Raw genomic sequence first — 18,749 nt, 5'->3', positions numbered from 1 at the left:
GGCGAGTTATTTTCGATGCATTATTTATATTTATATATTGATTTGTTTGAATTTTTATGGGATTTTATATCCATACCTATTCCTTAAATAAAATATTAAATTAAATGTACATGTTAATTTGCATACAATTTGCAACAAATTATAAAATCCGGCATTTTGAAAGTACCCGACTTAGACTGACTTGTAATTTTTGAAAACATTTACTGGCCTCGACTATAAGAATCACTTTCAGAAGGCTTACGAAACGATTGACTCTGTCCACGTCAATATCCACGGTCTGGTCGGCGTTTAATTTCATCTTTAAATTATGGTACATGTTTGGTTAAAAATCGGTAATAGAAACATGATAAATTGTCATCGGGTAACCCAAGCATTCTTAATTGACTCAGTCTTTTAATAGTATCAAGTAATAAAATATTTATTTGCTAAAAAATAGTTGTACAATTAATTTCAAACTAATGACCCAAATAAAAATGTTTGCATTTATACAAAATAAGTTTACACATAATAAAGAGTCAGTCTGTTCTATTGCTGCAAATCTGCCAGTGTTTCCACTTGTAGCAGTAGTTGTTGTTCCACTATAATCCTGTCCTCCTGTGGTCGGGAATCCAGATTGCCCGATATAAATAATTCACCTTCCTCCTGGTCGCCACCGTGCAGATGACGATGATGATACTGGACGTATTCTTCTTCTTCTTCGGGAGTTTTCAACGTCGCCAGTGTTGTCGTAATAACGGTGACTTCCTTACTTGGTGCTGGAGCCTGATCTTCTTCCATGACCAGCAACCTCAGCGACGACACGTTCCCACCACTGATGTTCCCATGTTCCACGACATCTTCTGCTTTTGGGAGGAGGACTGTGCCCTTCCTCAACACGGGTTTTTGTTCCCCTCTCCTCCTCCGGTGGGGATTGTCGTGCCGGATGATGTGCTTCTTCAAATGTTGGGGTCGCTTAAATAATTGACCGCAAAGGTGACATGCTAATGTTCTCCGGTTTTCGTGGATATCTGCAATGTGTCGTTTCAACTTGCCAGAATCTAGGGAACAAATTAAGCTCAAAAACTAGGGTACAAATATTCACATTTTCTTGGGTCTCACCGGAAACGACAACTGTGCAAAGATGACATTGGACAGCCAATTCATTTTTTCCATCTGCGCCATGCTCCTTTTTGACGTGTTTGTACAATCCAGCCTGACTTAAGAAGCGTCTTTCACATTGGTCACACTTGAACCTCTTCTCACGCGGTACGTTGGGATGAATTAAGCTGAACAAATCATTGACTGAAAATATTTTCCAAACAAGGCTTTCAAAAGCTTGCCTCCCTACCTGATGTGAGAATTTAACATTTGCAGCGTTTTCGACGTATGGCCACAACGGAAGCAGAGAAATGGCTTTTCCTTAGTGTGTCCTCTCTCATGAATGAGAAATCTCTGCAAACAAATTACAATAATCAATCTGCATATTTATAGCTATCCAAAATTAGCGCAATAATGATAATTTCAACTCACGCTTTTGTGACGAAACGATTTAGGACAATACGAACATTGAATTTTAGTCTTGCTTGTTTTCTTTTCCGTGTGAAATTTCCTTTGGTGCGCTTCCCATTTTCGCCTTGTGTGCAATATTGTATCACAATTTGGACATTTGTGTGGACCGCGTAAGAGTGTTCTTCGTGGCGGTGGAACTTTGATAGACATTTGCTCGAGTTCACGAAGCGTTAGGTTGTCCAATTTAATTACTGGGTTGAGATCCTTGGTCACTGTGGATGGAATAACGCGTAAAGGAGCATAATACCGGAAGCGCGGTTTGCCAGGATGGGATTGTGGTGCCTAAAAAATGAGTAATTATTGCCAAATCTTCTTTCTAGCATGTAATACAAAAAGGAGAAAATTTTAGAATATTTTTCAAATGGCAAACTCACTTTACTTATTTCAGTTTTTATATTCGTCCGTTGCTTTCTCTTTTTGTCTTTCACATTTTGGTTAAAGCTGTCGTCACTATCCAGGTCGGATCCTTGTGGAACAAAGTAGTAATCACCATCATTATCTGATTTTTCGACCTTCACAAAATTTTCATATTCAACGTGAACGGGTTCAGTCTTAATGTCCTTGTCCGGCATGATGGTGACCAATTCAAGTTTTGGATGAGAAGGAGGAGACAAATTATCCTGTCCAGAAGAAAGGGCATTTTTTCGACTCCCACCAGCGGTCGATTTCCGTGCAGTGAGTTTTCGACTGGTTGGCGATTTGCTAGCTACGTGACGACGACCTATGAAATTATGAATTGAAAAGCGATATACATATAGATCACACCAAGTTGGTGGCACCACAGTAGACATAAAATTATAAGGCATTTAATTACCAGTAATGGATTTCTTATTTTCAGTCGATGTAACATTGTGTAATGTCGAAGGTCGTGTATTTGATCGTTTTTCTGATCGGAATATTTTCTTGACGTAATAATCATCATCGTCATTGTCGTCGTCCATTTGTCGCCCAGCTATTAAACAAACACAACAAACATTGCTAATGTTCACATTCGGAATGTGACATTCCATAAAAAATCGGGTTCAAGATTTTCGAAACAAAAAGTTACCAAATGTGTTCAAATCGAACTGGATCCATTTCGCCAATTCTACGACAAGTTTCTCCAGCATTGCTACACGCCCGGATAATATGTCCAGTCCTTGGTCACTCTTCTTCTCCATCCTTCCCAAAATATTACTTAAAAACTAAATTAAAAATTCTAATGTTTTTGTCAACATTACAAGGCTACTGAAAGTTCAGCACAACAGATCGCAGATGTTTATTACGCGGGTGAAACCCCTTTATGGTTTTGCAATGTCTGTCCGTCGGCCCGTTTCATAAAATCTCAAATAATGATTTTCACCACGTGTTTCGAATTCGTCAGGACCTTGCAAGTTTGAAGTTGGTGATCATGGGGTACACCCCCCTTGGCTGGGGTGTTTTAGTCGAAATTAGAAATTTTTGATATGTCGTTCACGGTGGTGTTCTACATTCCATAAGACTATTTTGAAACCAGTGGGTGGGTGTGTGGGAGGTCGGTTCCCACCCACAATTAAGATTTTGTGACATAGTTTCGTCCCTTTGTTGCTTTCGTTTGTAACGTGTCTCATTCCGTCAAGTATCAATCCTGCTAAAAACGAGGCAGAATGAGACGTCATTTGATGAGAATGAGACGACTCATGAGTAAACGACGTCTCATTCTGCCTCGTCCATGAAATGAATTTCATGAACCTGTTTCTCTGCAAATTTCTTGTGCAATTGTTCAGCCAATTAATATTAAAACACACCCTCCCACCCATCTACCCTTTTCCACATTTTTTATTTCACATTTAATAAATTTATACTTGACCACATTTCATAATTTTCACACTTAAAAATATTGATTGATTTTGATTAGATCCTCTTGATAATTATAACAATCTGCACCCACCCCCCTCATCCTCCTCCCACGACCACGGGCCAAATCAAACCAACAATTAACAATAATCCTGGTTAAACACATTAATTAATTAATATAATTAAACTGCACACAGATTTACGTATCTCTCTCAGACTTTCTCAAACCTTTAATTAAAAAGCAATTACATGCAACTTACACTGCAACAATTAATTAATACGACAACTATAAATTAAATTTCACATCACTACAGATTATCCAACACATATAATTTGACTCATTAGCTGACAACGACTAACTATGCTACTCTAGAGCATAGTTAGAATTCCATTTATTTAATTAATAATATCATCCTCTCCATTAAATACGTACATTTACATAATTTTATAGTAAAAGCAGATATGAAATTTATAACAGTTTCATGAATTTGTACACAATTTGTTTAAATTGTAGTCTGATTTGATTTTAACCCAGCTTTTCTCCCAGGTCAGTAGGTCATCATCCTAAAGTTTGTATAAAGTTTTAAAATTTTTAAACTTTTTAAAATTTGTGTCCTGTCAAAGATCAGCCTGTTTTTTTCTATATTATGTACAACTCATTCACTTTGGAACATTGAAATTTCACTAAAACTACAAGAATTCACAATCATCATCATTTTTTGATAACAACAATATAGTTTTAAAGCTCATATGTATCATCATCAAATTACTTACGTTTAGAATTCTGGAAATACACAATTTTTCTAATTTCTACACACACGTAATAAAATGTCAGCATTTTTCTATACAGTTCTTGTGCAAAATTGACTGCGGAGCAAAATAGGCCGGGTTTCACTTTAGACTTTCAAACATTTCATTACTTTTTAGAATAAAATGATGTCCAGCTTTCTTAGCTAATTATAACTAACTAACTAGTTCATTAACGAACTATCTACCTACTTACCTATCTACCTATTCTAATTAATCGTAAATATGTTAAATATATTAAATATATTTTAGTACCTTAAATTGTATAATCAGTTTCATGATGAGAGGAAAAGTAGATTTTTTTCTCAAGGTTTATCATCCAGTTTCATATACTCGTTGATTAGGTTTCGGAAAAGGTAAAGGTAAAAGCTTTGCAATTCAGTCTAAAAATTATCAGATTTTCAAACTTTCCAAGCCATCACAACAACACGAACGACAACGACAATGACGACGTAATACATACCTATCAGATCAGATCAGATGGATATGTAAAGTCAACAACAATCAGTAATTAACTAATTATAGAGCACGACAACAATCACGAACAACGACAATATAACAACCAATGATGATGGTGATCAGACAGTCAGGATATGATAAGTTCATATGCATACCCGATCTATGTCCTCTCTTGCCTAATTCGTTGATGCGCTAAACCAGCTTTTTTATAAGAACTAATTTGGGAAAATTAGTCATTAATAAATGTTAACTTATATAATTATTCTAACTTATAATTCAATCCTAGTCGCTACATTTTTCCACCTCCACGCTTGGTTGGAACACGGGTAGTTTACATTTACAGATACATAAATAATCTTACTTTAGCCACGACTGACTCCTTCCTTCCCATCGTGTCCCAAAAACAGTTACTTATCTAGCACAAAGACAGACACCACTATTTTCAAAGAATTACAATGTGAATTACTGACTACAACAACATTTATTAAATAATGTCAACAAAATTATAAAGTAATTCATGAACAAAATACTGATACTTGATTAAAAAAATGACTAAAATAATAGCAAAACCGTGAATAAATAATGAACGGACAAAATAACTTAAAAACGGAGGTAGTAAAAAATGTTTGATTGAGTATTTCATGTTTTGTCAAAAAAATATAAAAATTAAAGCTGCATTTTTGTGCTTGTGTTGGTTAGGTTTCGTTAATCGTATCGATGGGTTATAAACTATTATCACATATTGAATTTTGGTTAATAAAATGTTAAAGAAAAATGGTAAGAAGGATGTTTTCTTCAGAGCAGATTTGGTTGGAGTTACTGCTCTTAATAATTCTTACTCCTTGGTTTAATAGATTCTGACACTTGCCAAAGTTCGTCATCGTTGAGAGATTCATTAAAATTGTTGAGGAAATTTAGCAAGGGGTCATTCCTTACGAAGCCGTAGTTGCTTTTGGAAGAAAATAACAAAATTGGGCAATTAGCATTTTATTAGCGAAATATATAGATAAGGTATATTTGTGAAAGTATCTGTATGCATACCAGGCGTGGAATCGTCTCACAGGTTCCAAGACGACCCATTGTTGCCATCTCTTTACCCAGTTTACTTTCCCGTCCGGGAGTAGATCAACATTTCCAATGTGGACAAATGTCAAATCCTGGAGCACCAATCCACTGAAAGATAGTAATAATAACCGACTTGAATTATAGACTAAAGACAAACCTCTATGTATTTATGTCTTTGCATGTCGTTGAAAATTGTACATAAACAATTGTACAGATGAAATATGTACTTACATGTATGGAATGCAGGGCGGTTTACTTTCACCCAACGCGTGACGATAGGTTCTGAAGGAGCCGGAAGAGTCGGTCAATGCGGCGTGGGGTTTGAGAGCTTCAGTCAACCTCCTGGAAAAGCCAAGCCGTCGAATGGGAGCAGAATCCAGGGCAGCCAAGACGGCGAGGAGAGAATTAAAGTTGTTGAATTCTCTCAATTTGCGCATGACCTCAATCATCTTCTTCATGGTGCGATTCCTCTCACGGCTGTTGCAGCAGAGGAGCACCTTCGACCTCGACCTAAAGCAAATGCACAAATGGTTTAATTCCTGCTACTTCTCGTGATCATTTAATTAATCTCAAGTTTCTCTCCTCACCAGTACGAAACCTTGTTGAAATGCTCCGTAAAATTGTTGAGTGCTGGACAAAAGTCTTCGCTTTGTTCCCTCGCCCAAAGGAGGAGTTCGGCTGGCTCGAGCTGGCGAAATAGTTCGGCGTCGAGCAGCGTCATTTGTTGGGCGATACAGGTAGCACTAAAGCTGAGGAGGGATTTTGGTCTGCACAGCATAAATGTTCAAGGATCAGTTTTTCAAATTTGCATAAAATATTGCAAAAAATATTTTAGCTTACTCTGCAGTGACGGCCAAACTGGCCGGAGTTGCCCTTGGGCAGAGGAGTTTGACCCGAATTGAATACTTTTGTATGAGCCCTTTCCTGGCCTTCAACGCACTCTGGATTTCCCCCGTGGCGACGAGATGGTAAATCCTCTCTCTCAGAATGCTGACCATTCCTTCCTCCAGGTCCATGGGTGTCAAGGAGTTGACGACGTCCACCCAAAGATCCAACGTGGCTCGGGCATGGAGTAGAGAGATCCGATCAGTTCGACCCTGGTGAAAGTATTGGTAGCGACACCAGAGGAGATTCACGACGTCCAGAGGACGCACAAAGGTACGATACGTCAGGAGAAATACTTCACGGAAGCGGACGTCTACATCAGAAATTCACACAATTTGTAATGAATGACTAGATGGGAGGAAAGTAGAGTGTAGATACCTTTGAGATCCGGGCTGGCAGCATATACGATGAGGAGGTGAGGTTCTCCGCCCTTAATTGCGGGCCCTTCCCCCAAACCACTCCTGCTCGAGGAGGACGAGTGGTGCCGACTGCTGCTGCTTGACGACTCGTTCTGCACCAGACTGGGTGTGGCGTCAATAATGTAGAGATCTCCGTTCGCCATGATTACTGCTTCCTCCGCCGTCATCACAGTCGCTTGTCGAGGGCTACAACCACAAAAAATACATGTAAAAAATAATTGTAATTAACTAAAACTATGGACATATGTAAATGAGCAATCTCACCTCGTGGAATTCTTACTGGGTGAGGCAAGTCCACTGCCAACTGGACTTGTGGGACCACTGCCAGCAAGTTCCTGTCCCAAACCTTCATCCCCATCCATTCCATATCCTGGGGACACGATGGGTGAGGCCACTCGGCTCCCAGGACTGGACGCCTCCTCCTCCTCACTCCCACCACCAGCACCGCCAAAAAGTTGTCGAGACTCGTGTCGTTCTTGTTGCCGTTGAGGAAGTTGCGAGTATCGTTGCTTGGGTGGCAATGCCGGCGGAGGGACGCCACCACTCGCTCCCTCGTCGCCATTATCATCGTCATCGTCATACCCAGCACTGAGCCGTCGCCGTATCCCTTCTCCTGCCCAAATCGACGTGGTTGTTGGACTGGTCATCTCCTCCCCTTCTGACAGCCGCTGGTGGTCATAGTTGGAAGTCGACGTCGTCAAGTCTTGGCGATGAGAGAACATTCCTTCCGACCGTCCTCCAATACTATTGCCAGCAGCGGCAGCCAGAGCTCCCGGATTGGCAAGTGTCGCACTTCTCTCCGCTCGGAATGCGGAAGCTCTCCTCCTTTGCTCGAGATTGGTATTGTCCACCCCGGAGGCGACGGATGCCAAGTGTTGGTGGTGAATGGCGTTGAGGTGGTTGTGGAAGTGGGAGTGGTGCTGTTGCTGTTGTTGAGAGTAGGACTCGAAATTGTGGAGAAATTCGACATATGCAGCAACTAAATCAAACAAGAAGTCAGCTAAGTTTTAAGCCAAGGTTTTTGCACATGGGGGTTTTGTGGGATTCATTTGATTTGTGTTATACGAATGGTAGAAATATTTCGGGACTTACTCAGACTGTGTTTTTTCTTTGGTGGGAGTGGAGGTCGGCCATCATCATCGTCGCCACTTCCGCCAGCTGCCCCTCCACCCACCAACGTGCTCCTGCTCTCCGAATAGGACATGGCGTTCCTCGAGTGATGCTGGCGGTGAAAAGCGTCCCTCAAGGACGAGGGTACTCCTTCCCCATGCCACGTCACGTGATCCGTCGCGTCCACATTTTCATACGGTGATGGACATCGATCTCCTCCTCCTCCCCCATAATTCGCACCCACGGAGGCGGCCCCATTCCTCACTCCGCCCCCATTCCCATTCCTCGCCAAGAGGACGAACTGTGCCCGATTAACCTTCTCTGGAAGCTTGGGCGGTGGTGCGAGGTCATCCACGTCCTCATCATCCTCATCTTGACCCTCTCCAAACACATCGTCACGATCAGAGTTGACCAAGCCTTGCGCGGACAAGTGTCCCCCCAGGCCAGACGAGGACGAGACGGAAACCCTGTTTCCACCCGAACTGCTCCCAGGACCCGGACTCAGCCCTGACTGAACGGACGACGAGTCCACAAGCAGCAAGTTGTCCAACGACGACTCGAGCGAGATGGACATTTGCGACACACTGTCATTCTTGGCGGCAGATGCGGCACACTGTCGACGTAGGAGTTGGCCCAAACTTCCCGAAATGCTGTGCATGACGTCCTCTTCCTCCTCCCCTCGTGCTCCTCGTCTTGCGGGGGATACGAGTCTGAGTGGGTTCGGTGCTTGGGGTGCTGGTGGCTGGTGTGACGGGGGGCATAGAGCGAGGGGTTGGAGGACGTCGCTATCGGCGTGTTGGTGAACTGCTGGTTTCGTGAGGAGGATCGAGACGAAGAAGTGCACGAGTGCGTGGTCGTGGAGGAGGAGACGTAAATGGAGGACTCTGTCCAAGGGGAGGACGACGAGTCAACCGTGGTCTCAAATCTGGACGAATTCATCATCCTTCTCCCCGAAGACCCCGCAGGATCGCCCCCTCCACACCCAGATCCGTGCTGACTGAACGACCTGTGGTGTCGACTGGTGGGTGTGGTCGCTGCTGACTGTGCTAACCAAGCGGTAAGATGGTTCTGTTGGTCCATGGGTGTGGCAGAGGAGAGGAGCTGACCCTGCAGGTTGTGGAGGAGCTGGGCAGCCACCCCCACCCCGCTGCTGGGCGACATTGTCCTCGGGGTGGAGGAAGAGGAGGAGTTGGCGGGTGCCGAGGTGGGGAGATCGGTCGAGGAGTCGAAGGACTTCCCCATCCAGAGCTGCTTCAGTTTTGGGGGGAGTGGTGGCCTGGAAAGAAAGTGGATCAATGGGACAGGTGCAGGTATTTCTGGGATTAGTCGCGAATCAAAGTCCTCAATGCAGACACATCCATATTGCGTCTCATTTCAGCCCTTTCATCCTTTAAACCTCTTAATTTGCAGCCTCCTTTTCCTCCTCACAGTGCCAATTAATCCTTCTGCTCACACAAATCATGGCCTTCCTTTCTCCTAAATCATAATCCTTAACACGTTCCTTGCTAAAACATTTCAATCCTTGACGACCTTCATCATCGTCGCCGTCGTCGTCGCTGGCTTTCTCCTACTTTCTCCACCCTTGTGAAAAGTATGTTTCCTGATTCCGCGGATTTTCCACCTCTAGAAAAAAAACACTCTGTTTTCCTCTACTCCTTGGACTTTGAATTCAGAGTGGTGCCCATCCTCGGGTTTGTGAAGTCTGTCCTAAAATGGACTTTTTGGAGTGGTCGATGATGGATGGATGGAGAGATGGATGGTTGGTTGTGGTGGTCGTATTTGTACAATTTAGAAGGAGCTGAATCGATAAAATCCATACTCGGTCACGATTCACAACTTGTGAGTGCAATGAGAGAGACGTGAAGCAAGAAGAACTTTCTCCTTAGACCCACCAACCAAGCAATCTGCAGGTACTTCACTTGCTCTGCCTGCCTGCCTTACTCACGTACGTAGAGCAGCCACCTCTTCAACTTTGGACTACCCAACCAACCTGACACACGTCCACGTCCTCCCAAGGAGCAAATCAAACCGGGAGGAAAAGAAGAAGTGCTTAGAACAATGAATCCAGAGGACATCTCTCTATTAGTGCAGAGACACGATTCAAAACCAACAACGGTACCCACTTAACACTGTTTATCTTGCGCCCTAAGTGGACCACGTCCAACAAACAATTCAACCCTGCAAAAACATTACTATTCAACAAGTCGTCTCATCTTTGGCAAGATTATTTTGCGAAATGAAATGAATCAATAGGCTTTTTTAGCAAAGAAAAGTGATTCCAAAGAACGTGGACTTTGTTTGCTTTCACCAATCAAGGGAAGCCATGCAATGATACGTTTGTGTATGGAATGCTCGAAGATAATGAGGCTGAAAGGGTATTGGATGATAAGCATGATGATGACGAATGCATGGAGTTCTTACATACTTTCTCCGCCACTTTCCACTTTCTCACCATTAGTTTTCCCCATATTTTGAGCTTCTCTCTCCTCTGGTGGAGTAGTTTTGGGTGAGTGTGTGGATTGGATTGTGTGTGTGTGTGTGGACTGGATGGATTGGATGGCTGGTGATGAATGAATTTTTAATGGATTTGGCAGCCACAAGCCGCCGTAATAATAATAGAACGTACTCCTTCCCTGCCTGCCTGCCTGCCCATGCATGTTCCGGCCGTGAATGACGTCCGTTTTCTTCCCAAACTTTCTCTTCATACTTTCACCTCGTCAAAACGCCACCTTCTCACTCGCTCCCTGCTTGCTCATCATGGTGGCCGAGAAAAATATAAATTTAGCCCTCTTTTCAATTTCCTGCTACCATCGCGATGCATGCATGGACGTAGGCAAATTTGGTGGAGGCTCGTGCTGTTGGTGGGGGAATCCTGGCTCAATTCAATGGGCTGCTCATCATTTCACGGTCAGTCTGCTTATTTACCGAAGTAACACCATCACCACCACCACTCGTGGCTTTATTTAAAGAAGTGCAATCCGAGGAGGAGGAGTGCAACCTAAACCTGAATGGATTGAATGAAGGAGGTGGGATAATTCGAGTGGAAAAGACGTGGTGACGCGCGAGGTGGGACAGATGTCATGAGGATAAAACAGCCGGATATTTTTGGAATAATAATGTAGTATGACGAGCAAGCAGAGCTCAATCCAATATATGACAACCTCCTCCCATTACTTTTCTTTCCCTCTCCGGCACGGATTCAATTGTAACAAGCTGGACTTTGAGACTGGGCGAGGAAAAACAGGATTTTCCACTTTCTCCAAAAGTATGCATGCAAGAGGATAAAGGGGATTTTCTCCTCACCTTTTTTCCGCTCCGTGCACCTGTGGTTTTGAGGTTGGGAGGATGCGGGTGCCTTGCAGGGTGGAAGGTGTGCTTCCTACAGCCGCCCCTCCGACGGGGGAAATGAGTCCGGCGACTGGAGAGGGGGATGACATTGCTCCGATGGGCGAGATGATCCCGGTCGAAGAAGAGGAGCCAGCACCAGAGGTTGAGGAAGCACCTTGTCGAGACTGTTGTCGCATCATGGGTGTGGACGTGAGGAATGGTTTGGCCTTTTTGGGACTCCCCGTGCAGGAGGTGGAGTGGTGGCGGACGCTGTTCGTGTAGTGATGATTCCCATTGTCCCTCGTTTCGAGCAAGCTCTTCAATTTCTGAGATGTGAAAAGTACCAGATTTAGAATAGGCCAATTAACGAATTTGGCGGAGGAGGTGATGCATAATCAATCATACACCATAAAATGCTTCCGTATTAATTTCGAAATAATTTCGTCAAAGGGGAGCATTTCGTAATTTTGCTTTTGAGAAATTGATTAGTGAAGAAAATATAATTATTAATAAGTATTACTGGAAATTGGGAGACAAATTGCGAAATTGAGATCCGCTCGTGGAGAAACTGATCATCATGGCCTATTATTATGAGTGAAAGTAAAAATTGCGAAATTGTCTAGCTTTAAAATCATCTTTGATTGATTAGCAAGTATTTCGCAGTACTTTTCTGTGTCGCAATCACATCTCAATATTTCGCAATAATTTGGCAAACTACGCCTTAAAGGGAACGCTTCTTCTAGAAGATGTGCGTCTTGGGAAAGTAAACTTTTAAATCATCTCGTTAGGTACTCGTTAGGTACTTCCGTCCATCCAGTCAGGCATCAATTTCAATTCTTATTTTCCAAAAACATTTCCCAACGTTTTAATGATTTAAACTTTAACAAGTACAATAACACAAGTTTGACACCCAATCGGAGTCGCATGTATGTAGGCACACAATTTGCGCAATATTTCACTCCTCAGTTCACCTCTTTGACAAATTCGAAAAAATAAGCTACAAAGTTTTCGCCTTCTCCCATTATCGCTTTCTCCTCGACTTGACGCCCTGATTTCATGTCGCAACTCGTCCCACTTTCAACTCGCCTTCCAACGAACGTAATGAGAGAACTTGTTGCACGACGCAGAACATTTCTGAATAATTTCGCCCAATAACTGCGCCATAGTGAAGACACGCGCTCCTATTTTTTCGCAACAACTTTACCTTTTGTGATGATTTCGTCATTATCCAAATTACAGATTGACAATCTCCACCAAATTTGACCCGTCTCTCTCAAAAAATTCTTATATAAGTATCATTTTCTTAAATATAAAATAAGTTGAGAACGGCGTGTGCAGCCAATCTGGTCCATTCTTCGAATGGAACAAGTCCATAATGGATCCTGATCACAGAGCAGAATGGAAGCCAATACGGGGAAGTAATAAATATGTACATGACATCCCAAAAATGAGGACTTTGACCAAACTCTGAGCGAGGACGCGACCCCCTTCCTCGAAATGTCGGAAATAGATATATAATATGCACAATAACCCGATAATTTGAGCTTAAAAGGAAAGATGGAATATCCAGATTCCGAAGGAAATGGTGGAATTATGTGTAATGATGTCCCATTCAACAGGTGGACTAGATTTGTGAATTAGATCTCAGCTCTTCCAGATATTGATATTGGTTGGTTGATGGACTTCTTCTCCCTGCAAAAATAATAGCCTTCACTTCTCCACGTGGGCGTCTTTCAGATGCCATTGTGCAGAAAAAATGAGGAAAGGAATCAACCTGCTTTCACTTCTGGGCAACTTTTCCCCTATTCATCATATCTGCTCATCAAATGAATAAGTGGCCCTGATGATGATCAATTTCTCCACGAGCGGATCCCGATTTCGCAATCTGTCTCCCACTTTACTTACTTATTAATAACTACATACGTATTCTTCACTAATCAATTTCTCACGTCCTATTAAATTATTGGAAAACAAATTACGAAATGACGAACCCCTTTGACGAAATTATCTATTGCGACGCAGATGGAAACGGAAGCATTTTTCGGTGTAATAATTCTATTTCATCTTATTTTTAACACCAACGTCGCACGAGGCATAATGACATCTCGCATGATGAAAGACTTGTTAGTTAGTTAACCAGCTAGTTAGGCAACAAAGGGGAAAAAGATGCAAGAAAAAGTTTACATTTTGAGGACAACAAAGTGGAAAAATCAGGGCATAATGAATACCAAGAAGACGCCGATGCCAGGGACGACGACACGGGGAAAGTAGCCCACCAGATACATATGTACGTACATGGCCAGGCAGGCATCATGATGGCACGTCGTGATCTTTGGAAATCAGTTTGCAAAAATAACCTGTTTGATCCATGATGAGATAGATACACAGAAATCACCCCTCGTTTCACAATCGAGGAAAACAAGATGATTGGATCTTCCGTTTCCTTTGTCTGCCTACGTATGTATCTATTTTGCATACGAGTCATATATGCTAATCATAACGAGACTGCTATGTACAATAATGGGGACGATATTCTCTCTCGAGCCCTTTGAGGGGTCTGATTTGCCATTATTGCGAAATTGAGGATAATGGGATGATTGCGCGTGTATTAATATACGCCGTGGAGAAATTAATCCAACCCGAAATTGAGACAACAACAATTTAATCGCATTACGTATGATGGAGGGGAAATGATAATGTGGGACGCTTTGTGGTGGCCGGACTGCTAATCCGATCATCAGAATTCTCACTCCAAGGTCGGCGTTGTGGGCTGGATACAAGTTGATCGGTGTGAGACGGCCGTGTATGCAGGGAGCTGGTGGTAGGTGGTTGGGCGAATGATGGAGAAAGCGAGTGACAAGGGAAAGCTGGTGTCCTATATTACGTATTCCGATGAGATGAGACGTGGCATGGATGTAGCAGGTGCAGGCTCGCAGTATTATGTATAAACCTCAACGAGACTGATAGAATCAGCCTTTTTCTACCGACAAATCCAATTAAATCCACATTATCAAAGTCTCAATTTATTCTGTGTAGTGATATTTCGGAGGAGAAATTCCAAGCGACGTTTATGATTGCGTTCTTCTTCGGTCAATCTCAAAGTCATTTTTTGACCAGCTTCCTTGTCCTCTGTACCACTACTCAGAATGGAGGTCTCCCAACGTATGCGTACAGATTTTTAGCAAACTCGTGTCAATAGATGACAAATTTAATTAGTATGAAATTTGCAAAAAGAACGACCTCCTAAAGGGCAGGTTTGGCAGAGAAATTTGCATCCGAAGAGGAGAAAGTGCGCTCTAAAGGTGACACGTGTTAGACTTTCCTAATTTACTGTGCGCTTTCTCCTATTAGGATGCAAATTTCTCTGCCAAACCTGCGAATTTGGAGATCGTGTCTTTTGAAAATTTCATACAAATTAAATCTGTGATCGATTAACACTAATTTCGTCAAAATCTGTGAACATAGATATGTTGGGAGACCTCAATTATCAAATCCCCATGACTGTTGGCTACCTTCGCTTTCCCCTCGTCTTGACTAATATGTTTGTCGGTAATTGTATGGACTGTGACCCTGTAAATTTGGAAGGTAACAGTCCAGATTTCTAGTGCCACCTTTTTAGCCTAGCATCCATCCATACACTTCGGTATGTTTTATGCCCTCCAAGTCTTCATGTCAATAGAGTTGCTATGTTGGCAGGCTGAACCGCTTTTTCTCCTCTTTATTGGGAGGAGACGGGGAAAGTTGTACGTGCTACATCTGCATCCATCCATCCATCCTCGGACGGACAAGACAACAACCCAGAGCACCAACCCAAACAACAAGGTAACCAACCAGCGTGTAAGACAAGTAGCAGGAAACCAACAACCAACCTGAGGAGGAAAGTAGGAAAATGTGAAAGTTCACCTCTCCTCCTTTCATCCTCCCAGCAAATCATAAATACACCGGCCTAAAATCTCCCCTAAAAAAACAACGCCAACAAAACCGACGAGAATAACGAGAACTATGTACCTAGCCAACTTTCTCTCTCTAAACACAACCACATTGATACGTACAAATTATGCGAGTCCAGATATTTCCCAAGGCCTGCACGACGAACGACGACGAAATGTTTAAAGAGTTGGAACCACTTAATTGTGACCTTTAAGAGGCTCTCCTGCTGCCCGGCGTCGTCGTCATCCTGTTATCTTATTCCTGCCCAATTATCATAACCAGCCTCACTCACCTGCCTTGCTCCCTGCCAGTCAGTCACTCATGCATGCACTCATTTATTCCTCTTTCTCTCTCTCTCGTTTGGACAGGGAACACTTTTCTCTTCTCAGAACGGGACACAACTTTCTCCCCGGCTGGAAACTTTCCTTCAAATGCCGACAGAGACGAGGAGGACCAAGTAATCCAGTCAGTCAGACAGACAGACAAGACAAACAAACAAACAGAAGACGATCTCCTTCCGGGATCCTATGCAAATAGGTCACTAACTAATACAAGAAATGGCAAGAGTGCAAAATATCGATTCCTGATTTTACACGGGGCAATGAGCACCAAACCAATCAAACCGTGCAGAATTACACACCAAGTATTTTCACAATTTGTTCCGAATTCTGTATGCACTGGTCACCCTCATTTTTGAGCGACTCGCTATCTATCCCGGGACATTGGCATGCATACATAATCCTGTGCCGACTGATTAAAAGGCTTCTCGAGATCTATTACTCATAATCCGTCCGCCTCGCTCGCTCGTCTTCTTTGAAACACTTGTTCAGTGGACTAATTCACTTATTTCTAATTTACTCGTCTTCTCCTCGCCCGCTCCACTGCTCGCTAGCTACACAATTAGCACACGCTTTAAGAGTCCTCGCGACACTTCTCTCGCCATTCTTCTCCTTAACGGGAAAATGAAACACAATTCAATTTGTTTCCCTCTTCTCTGGCCTGGAATTCATTTAGAAAGCAGGGTGTCGAGCGGTATTTAGTATGTACGTAACAGTAAACTAATTTGCATCCAAAGTGCAAACATGGGCATGTGAATGGCATCATCAATAAGTAATAATCATGTGCATGTATGGACAAATGTGGGGGTAAAAAATGTGAGAAAGATGAGACGAGAAAAGCAGACGATAACGAAGGAACACTTACCGCCAGCGCATCCCTCGTCGTTTGCAACGTGTCGAGCACCTTATCCAAATGCATGTCCTTCTGGACCGTGTCGTCATCCACGCCTCGTTCCTTCAACACGAGAACGTCCACCGCCGTGAGAAACTCCCCGATCGCCTCCTTCAACTGAGACACGGTGTGTTTGTAGGCCGATCTAACCGCAAAATTCACAATTTCAAGCAAACTTATCATAGAAAAGAGTTAACCTAAATGGCAGACATTCCTTTTACGAAAATTACGAGACCAAAAAAACCAAACTCACGTATGTGACAGTGCAGTGAGTCCTTTGACGTCGTTGAGAAGATGTCCCATTAAGTCGAGCATCACGTTGGACGAACCCCCCAACAAGTCCACGCAATTCTTGGTCACCAAACTCTCCACGAATTGAAGGGTGAGGTGCGCCTGAAATAATTAGGAAGTAATTTACTTCACGTGGACACCAGGTACATTCCACCACCCACCCGTCCACCCGCCTACGTGAATACCGTCACATTTTTTTACGACAAGCACCCCGCTGACCGGTGCGATCTCACCTCGAAATGTCACGCCACTTGTTTGTTCAGGACTCTTGAAACCGTTAAATCATTAAAGAGAAGCTTAGGAAACAAAGCTTTATTTTGTTTGCGTCCGAGGAGAGGCGACAAGGCCCCCCTCTCACTCGATCAAGGCTCACACAACACACCTTCCCACCAACGTCGTAGTCGTAGGTAGGTGGTGGGTAGGAGAAAGTATAATAAGTGTTTCATGTCAGGTGTGTCAGATGTGTCGTCACGTCACATTTTAATGTCACCCGCAGATGCATTAACATCACAAGAAGATGAAGATGTCAACATGTCAGGCGCAGAAAAGAGAAAGCACAAGCTGTACAGAGTGTCCCGACAAATGGTCGGATTATTCTCTCTCCGTGTCTCTCTTTCTAGTTGTGCATAACTAAATAAGTAAATCGGGTTGGGCTGACCTCTTTAAGTCGGTGGGCAATGAGGACGATGGGGTCGGTGATGTCAGGGTCGGACGGGATGGGGCTCGTGCCCCCACTGGTCCATCCTCCCTTGGAGACGACTCCAGTAGCCCCGGCCGCCCGCTTCTTGCGAGCCTCATCCTTCGCCAGCGACTTGTTCCTCGCCAGCCGAGTCATGAGATCGTCCTTGAAGGAGCGGCATCGCTTCACCAGCCCTTTTATTTCTGACAAGTACAATTCCACGGGTTACACGTTATGGTAGCGTTCGCATGTAAATATTTTGCATAGCGTTAAAATTATGGTACTTACTCGGCTGCTTTTCCGTACTGCGAGCTGACATGTCTCCAAGAATCATTGATCACTTAAGAGGAGCGGGTGCGCTAAAAAATAGAACACTTTCAATTATGCTAATTTATTAATTGGAGCCCCATCTACATAATCAGCTGCTATTTGGCTCTCACAATTACCAAGAAATGCGATAGTGTTGTGTAAGAATGTACATTATATGAAAATGAGTAAGTAGTAGAAGAGAATCTCTGGACCACCACTCACTAGTTCACTGCTGGACAGGAAGCTGTTACATAAGACCAATTATCCGTCTCATGTGCAATCATGAAGTGCAATGCCAAACTTGTACCGATAAGGAGATGACTCATTAAAATGTGTGGCTTGAAAAGAATCTGGTTCACTTTATTGTCCATGAAAAATGATGATGACTAACTGAACGCCTACAGATTCATGGCTTGATATGTACACGGGGTCACTTTAGAAAAACAATGTAATCCTCGTCGACGTGACTCAAGTGAGCAAACAGGTCGGACATTATTTGCACTAAATTCCAGCCAAGATTAGCCAAGTATCTATGAAAATAATAAGTCTTCAACGACAAAATGGAGCAGATTGAATTAATCTCCACGTGCAATTCAATCCCTCGCGTAGACAATTCATGGGGAAAATTTGCCCTTGTTTTTGACACCACGCTACTTGTGTACCCCGTGAAATTGATCCATTTAAATCAAATCAGAGTAGTGAATCCTACAAACGGCTCTCGAGGAAGATTAAACTTGAGAAATCATCCTCCATTTACATATTGCTTTTGCGGATTATATTTCATTATTTAGCGACCTACGTACATTGGGCATATTATGATAACTAAATGGCAGGCATATATGCAGTAGATTTGTGTTTAGTGGCAGATTCCCATT

The 18,749-nt window shown here is 43.0% G+C and overlaps 2 protein-coding genes across 2 annotated transcripts; both read right to left on the bottom strand.

Annotated features, from left to right (window-relative positions):
- Positions 1-117: 117 nt before the first annotated feature.
- LOC110853066 (zinc finger protein 8) lies at positions 118-2,814 on the bottom strand. Its single transcript, XM_022101295.2, has 7 exons — positions 2,597-2,814; positions 2,363-2,500; positions 1,923-2,269; positions 1,510-1,830; positions 1,328-1,431; positions 1,099-1,265; positions 118-1,037 (listed from the first exon to the last, which is right to left on the bottom strand). Exons 1-7 carry the CDS (start codon positions 2,706-2,708, stop codon positions 526-528), a joined length of 1,701 nt encoding a protein of 566 aa, XP_021956987.1. The 5' UTR covers positions 2,709-2,814; the 3' UTR covers positions 118-525.
- A 513-nt stretch (positions 2,815-3,327) lies between these two features.
- On the bottom strand, positions 3,328-17,899 carry LOC110853223 (guanine nucleotide-releasing factor 2). The gene is made up of 14 exons (XM_035854375.1): positions 17,854-17,899; positions 17,545-17,768; positions 16,849-16,988; positions 16,569-16,740; positions 11,412-11,761; positions 9,091-9,384; positions 8,091-8,992; positions 7,263-7,977; positions 6,958-7,184; positions 6,535-6,892; positions 6,282-6,461; positions 5,926-6,204; positions 5,671-5,802; positions 3,328-5,578 (listed from the first exon to the last, which is right to left on the bottom strand). Exons 1-14 carry the CDS (start codon positions 17,897-17,899, stop codon positions 5,455-5,457), a joined length of 4,143 nt encoding a protein of 1,380 aa, XP_035710268.1. The 3' UTR covers positions 3,328-5,454.
- Positions 17,900-18,749: the final 850 nt, after the last annotated feature.

Source organism: Folsomia candida, unplaced genomic scaffold, assembly GCF_002217175.1.
Source record: "Folsomia candida strain VU population unplaced genomic scaffold, ASM221717v1 Fcan01_Sc008, whole genome shotgun sequence".
Classification (NCBI taxonomy): domain Eukaryota; kingdom Metazoa; phylum Arthropoda; class Collembola; order Entomobryomorpha; family Isotomidae; genus Folsomia; species Folsomia candida.
Note: the sequence above shows the minus strand (reverse complement) of the source record. Positions and strands in the feature narration are given on the sequence as shown.